General features: G+C 31.7%; 1 protein-coding gene across 1 annotated transcript; it reads left to right on the top strand.

Annotated features, from left to right (window-relative positions):
* Window positions 1–392: 392 nt before the first annotated feature.
* Window positions 393–2,345, top strand: LOC131857719 (nuclear transport factor 2-like). Its single transcript, XM_059210426.1, has 9 exons — window positions 393–434; window positions 538–675; window positions 881–1,169; window positions 1,251–1,411; window positions 1,518–1,659; window positions 1,749–1,870; window positions 1,944–2,009; window positions 2,099–2,165; window positions 2,275–2,345. The coding sequence occupies exons 1-9, from the start codon at window positions 393–395 to the stop codon at window positions 2,343–2,345; spliced, it is 1,098 nt and encodes a 365-aa protein (XP_059066409.1).
* The last annotated feature ends 4,195 nt before the right edge of the window (window positions 2,346–6,540 follow it).

Raw genomic sequence — 6,540 nt, 5'->3', positions numbered from 1 at the left:
AAAATTCAATAGTTTCGATTCTCTTAGTCAAAAGACACGCCTGTTATGCCTTATAAATATATTTGGAAAAAGAAAAGAAGAGCAAACTAACTCGTACTCTGCTGTTATGCCTCCTTGTATCTGCGCTTGTGAGAAAAATATTTAGGCTGTTTCGAAATTTCAATTCAGTCCACTAAATCAGTTGAGAGGTTTTAAAAGGTGTGGAAAGTATTCACATTCACTGAAAAGCAAGTCTTTACAGTTAAAATCCATACAAGGTCTGCAACAGGAATTATGTTCTACATATTCTCTTTATTTTCTCTTTTGCAATTTTTCCTAGACTTGTGATTGGGATAGTTAGCAGATTCAACACACTTTAACATGCAACTGATTATCATTTCCAATGCAGAAGGATGGAATCCCAGCAGTTACAAAGAGAATTTCCTGCCTCTGAGGTATGAATACTATACCATCTTGTTATTCTTATAAAGTGGTTTTGGGTTTGGATCATTTGCGTTGGGCTTGGAGTTTATTTCATTAACACTTTTGGTTTGGTAGGTTGCAAACGAATTTGTGAACCAGTATTACTGTGTTCTAAACAACTGTCCAGATAAGCTATACGAGTTCTACAAAGATTGCAGCACTATCACCCGCCCTGAACCCAATGGTCAATTGTTGCATGTAACAACCCTAGAAGTAAGTCAAATATTGCAGTAGATTCAGTGTATAACAGTTTCAAATCATACAAATTCATTTTTGAAATACAATATTACCATATGGCATGCAACTACAAGATACCTTCGAACTTTAATTTTTATCCATGGTTTAAGTTTACATTTCTTTATTCAATCAAATTTGCAGACATAATGTTGTTCTTGTTTTGAATGGTTGTTACCAACAGGCTATTAAAAACAATATAGTGTCTTCGCTCAATGAGGGAAATGAGGTTAAAATAGGAACTGTGGATTCACAAGAAGCTTATAATGAATCTTATATCATATTGGTAACTGGGATCATATTAGGGCACGAGAATGTCGAAAGAAAATTTACCCAGTCTTTCTTTTTAGCACCACAGGAGAGAGGCTATTTTGTTCTAAACGATGCATTTCGGTATTTGGAAGAATCCCAGTATTCAGAAGACAAAACTTATATGTCGGTTAATGCTGTTTGTGATGAGCCTTTGCGGGAAGGTAAAATGGTCTCTTCTTCTGTCTTTCAGTATTTTTCGATGTAGAATCTTCTTTAATCGCACCCTTTCCGTGTCTTAGCAGAGATAGTTCCTGCAAAAGAAATTCAAAGATTTGAATCACAACCTTCGAAATTGGAAAATAAACATGCTACTGAAACTGTTGAGAATGAACAACAGCTTAAGGATATTGAGAAAACTCTTTCACCACCAGAAGAAACAACAAAAATGAGTTTTCTAGCAGTTGTAAGTATAAACATTTTGAATACACGTCGAGCACTTCAAAGCCCTTTCATACATTGAGCGTTTGTAGAATATGATGTTACTGATATTTTTTCCTTTGAATGTTCAGCTTTTGAAAGAGAACACACATCCCATTCAAAGGCCAACTGTTGTGGTGAAATTTCCAATAAATACCGGACTGAAAGCAAATGTACCATCACAAGTACATACAACATCACAATCCTTGAACTCTAATTCTGGAAAAGCCCCAGGTTACCATAATCTTCCCTTCACCATTTTTTAATTGTATCTTTCAGGTTCTTAATTTCTCACTAACCTTGAAATTCCATATAACTTACAGTCAATGAGAACTCAATCCATTTAAGAAATTTGCCATGGAATTCTACAATTACCTTGCTTGAAGAAGAGTTTAAAAAATATGGTTCTATAAAGCCTGGTGGAATTCAAATCAGAGCCAACAAGGTATGTTTTTGAAAACAAATCTCGCTTGTTTTCTGCTTTTTTCCTTCTGTAATGTTTAAATATTGTAATGCAGGAAAAAAACTTTTGCTATGGTTTCATTGAGTTCGAATCATCAACTTCTGTGGAGAGTGCTGTAAAGGTACTTAATTTGTATCGAATTATTTAGTGTTATTAGATATTGTATTTATCTTTATTTTCATAAAACTTGTATTTATATTTTGTAAGCAGGCATCTCCTATTGTCATCTCTGGGCGTCGCGTATATGTTGAAAAGAAAAGGTTGGCGGGTTTCAGAGGTATTTCGCAAAGCCTTAATTAAGTTATTATCTATTCATATAATGTAATATAGTCTTCAAATATAATTGTTTTTCTCTGCTCCTACTGATTGATTTCTACCATGGAAAGACAATATTCCAAATGGCGTAAAGAGAGGAGGCGATCGTCAAGGACGCAATGGCTATGCAAGAAATTTCTAACTTGTATTTCCGAGAGCTTCAAATGTACAGAAGAAGTACATGTTTTTTATTCATACTTGGTCTAATCTAAAGCAGTTTACCCCGTAGAGGCATAACCAGTATGAACAAAGGCAAAGGCATAGGCATGGGAGAGCATAGACAATAATAGAGTCACCTTGCCCAGATTGAGATAGAGACCCCGCAAGGGCGGATGGGGACTCTGCAGCTGGTCATGAATTTGGAACCACGCTGCAACTGGAAGGGATCCTGAGCAAGGTGCTGGCTCCGAAGCTGGTTTTACTGGGTCTCGAAAGCCAATCGCTTCTGATGGTGATTTGAAATTTCGAAGAATCATCAATGTAAATGTAATTAGAACTCTGTATGGTTTGTTAAAGAGTTCTATTTTTGTTATCTATATATAAAATTTTGTTATATTTATACAATGAATGTTTGAAATATGTCAAATGTATAATCTACATCATATGTCATGAATATTATAAAAGGTATAATCTACATCATATGTAATTAGAACTCTGTATAGTTTGTTAAAGAGTTCCATTAGATTCTCTCCTCCACACCTTGTTTTACCTTTAATATTATTCTATTTTCATAATATTCTATGTTTTATATCTTATTCAAAGATATTAAAGGTTTTAAGGATATTTTATTGGTGATATTAGATGGGTCAAATGTGAAAAATAGAGAATTGAATGGACCATATCATGACTACCAACTTTCATAAGATATATTAGACGAGAAAATATTCGAGTCATATACAAAAATCTGTTAATGAATGTTACTTGAATAAATAAAACTTTAAGAGTTTCTTATAATACAAGGAATAAAATTGGTTATTTGTTGAGATTAAAAATTAGAAAAGGATCCGAAAGGAAGTTTATTGTGGTGTATGTAAATAACAAAAAATTGAAACTTGGTATAATACTTACTATAAGCATATTGTAGAATGATTGCATATTGTCTAGACTCTTTAACCCATCTCATAGCCTCCCAACATGTGAGGAGATTCTCCAGACTGTATCTTCCCTTTACATATCTTGTCTGAGTAGGATATATAATCTTAGGCATAATTCTCTCTATCCTTTGTGCAACAACCTTGTCAAGGATTTTATAACAAACAGTTAACAAGGTGATAGGCCTCCAATTTTTTATCAATGTCATGTCCCCTTATTTAGGAATAAGTTTTATGACCCCTTTATTTATATCCTCCCCCAATTAGCCATTAATTTTAGCTTCTTTATAGACTTGCATCAAGTCCTCCGCAATCCAATGCTAACAACTTTTGTAAAATTCAATCGAAAGACCATCAATTCTTGGGGCCTTTCCATTATTAAGAGATGAGAGCCTCTTTGATCTCATCTAAAGTGATTCTCTGATTTAACATGGTAGCATCTTCTTCAAATATCTTCCTTGGGATAACGGATTTAAGTTGTGTCCTAGCATTGTCTTTCTGCACTTCATAGTGTCCACTAGTGGATAGTTTTTCATAAAATCTTGCAAAAGACTCCAAAATGTCTATCTAATCAAATATAACCTTACCTTTGCTTTGCATTGGCTGAGCTCTGTTCATATTTATCTCTCTCATTAATTCCTCCAAGACGATCTCAAAGAGAGTCTTCACTAGTGAGAACCTGGACCAAGTGAATCCATGTGAGATTTTCGATGTGAACATCATAGCTGCTCCATCTCGAAGCCATCTTTCAAAATTGTTCTTGATTCTGATCACCCTTGTTACCTACACATTTAGATCATGAAGGATGAGTCTCCTGGGACACTCAGTAATATTCTTGTCACTGTCATTAATCATATCATCATTCCTATATTTCCAAATAAGCCAAAGTAATTCAATAGAACAAATAGACCAGTAGAGGTTAGCCTTTTTCTTGAGACCCTGGATATGAGCAGTTGCAATCTCAAAAATGCTTTTTAAATCAAAATTATTTTATTTTGTGTTTGGTGGATAATATTATCTACATGATTATCAAGTTATCAACCATTTATTAACATGCATAATTGTCTTTACTAATTAATAACAATTTCACGGATTAAAAATGTTTAATTTTTTAAATTAATTATTAAAAAGAATATTTTTCAAATGCTGTAGGCTATCAATATCAACACTATTTTACAACATTTTCAAAATAACTTAAAAAAATATCAACCACAATAAATTTAATTTGTTGACTCTTAGTGAGTAATGTATCTTTATATAAGACTACTATCTCAAAACAATAGATATATTGAGTAGAAAATATATGAGAAACTTAACATTCTTTGGTTAGTTAATCACTTTCATATCTGACTATGACCATGTAGATGTCAAAAATCTACATGGTCAATAATTTAAAAAATCTACCACATTTATAATTTGACTTTTTTTTAAAATAATATTCATGTTATCTTTATCCTAGTCGATTCCTCACTAAAAGATACATGCTCACTACTAAGATCTCTGTAAAATAATTTATTTTGTACAAGTAAAAAATAAATAAAACACCCCACTATGGTGATGGAGGCCCATGTTGTCCTCCATCCTTTTATACAATATTCTAATAGGTGAAAATTGTGTAAATTTGATTATTATTTTCTTAAAATAATTTTTTTATTACTAATAGTTTAAAAAACAATCTTATTTATCTTGCAAAAAGTTGGTTGCATATTTTCATAGAATTATTTTAAATAGGAAGATAAATGATTGGATAAATCTTTATTCTACATGAACATGATTCTGTAATATACCAACATATCATTTCAAATCAATTCTTAAATAACGAAAAAAATAAAATTGAAACATAAAATAACCCTTTGAAATCAAATTTTTATATCAAGAATAATAAGTAAATTATAAGTATAATTTTTTAGGGTTGAAAGAGCGAGAGCAAGGATTGGAAATCTAATCAAGCTAATGGATCACACAATTTGTTGATGTTTAGAAGAATCAAAAAATACCACCAAATATTTCTAGAAGAATGATAAAGCATCATCTTTCCCCCAAAATAGAGGATTTGAATGCTAAAAAATCAATTTATGTAGATTAGAAAGAGAGTATAATAGGAAGAATATACAAATCAAAATATTTCTCATAAAGATATTATCACTATCAATCACCTCCTACCCCTTCACCTCCATTGGAGCAATTCTTGAATAACAAATTATTATCTTTTATTTATTCCAAACATGTAAATACTTTTTAGGTGAGAAACCATTACCTAGAGTACTTCGCTTGACCCCTTCAGTAGCAATTGAAATCAAAAGGTGGAACCAACATGAAAATACCAACTAGATAGTGTTGAAGAAACTCCATCTGCATTCACCCATCATGGAGCCAAAGGTTAATTTCTTGTACATAGATGTCAAATCCATGACCAAATCATAGACAAAAGAAACCCCAAAGTTTGCCAATGAAAATGAGAACCAAGTGAAAGGAAGAGAGAGGATGACATGTTGAATTAATTTTCTAATAAATCATTCTAAATTTTTTTGAAAACTATACATGTCTAGAATTTAAATACAAAATCTAAAAACTTAGTAGTTTAAAAATATTTAATTGTATGCATTAATTGGATAAATTAATTAAAATATTGAATTAAATGGATGGAATGGTATCCTTCCTTGGAGGAACAAATAATCGAAAACTAAATTATATACTATAATTCTCTTATAACCTCTTAGAATCTTTCTTCTCTAAGAATATGTTATTTGAAAATGAATATGTTATTAGTCGATAGGATTTTATGGTGAGATTTGCCCACCAAATTTAAGAATCCTCACACCTGAACTTTTTTGTTCAAAAGGTGTGTTACTTGTAAAGGTGCAGGTTGCAATTTGGAGTGCTTGCACATTGTTGAAGACTTTGGATAATTAAATGTGATGCTGCAAATGGAGACTATGATATCAAAACAAGTTTGAAATGGAAAGTAAGTGACTAATGATAATCAAGAGCTAGATTTAGACCTTTGTGATCTTGATCGTTATGGCTAATCCTACAAAACAAAATATATCTCTAGCTAGAAAAACAAGAAAATTTTTCAAAAACAAAGAATACAGCTACAAACAATAATTAAATTTTTCTATTTATATTATTAAAAAGTATGATTTGAAATGAATAAATAACACATGGGAGTAGAAATTATGGTGGAAGAGGTAGGGTTTAAAGTGCACTTTTTTTCGTTAGCTTAAATGGAAACAAGCATGCAAC

The sequence above is a fragment of the Cryptomeria japonica genome, chromosome 8, assembly GCF_030272615.1.
Source record: "Cryptomeria japonica chromosome 8, Sugi_1.0, whole genome shotgun sequence".
In the NCBI taxonomy this organism is placed as follows: Eukaryota; Viridiplantae; Streptophyta; class Pinopsida; order Cupressales; family Cupressaceae; genus Cryptomeria; species Cryptomeria japonica.
This window is presented reverse-complemented; position numbering and strand designations above follow the sequence as displayed.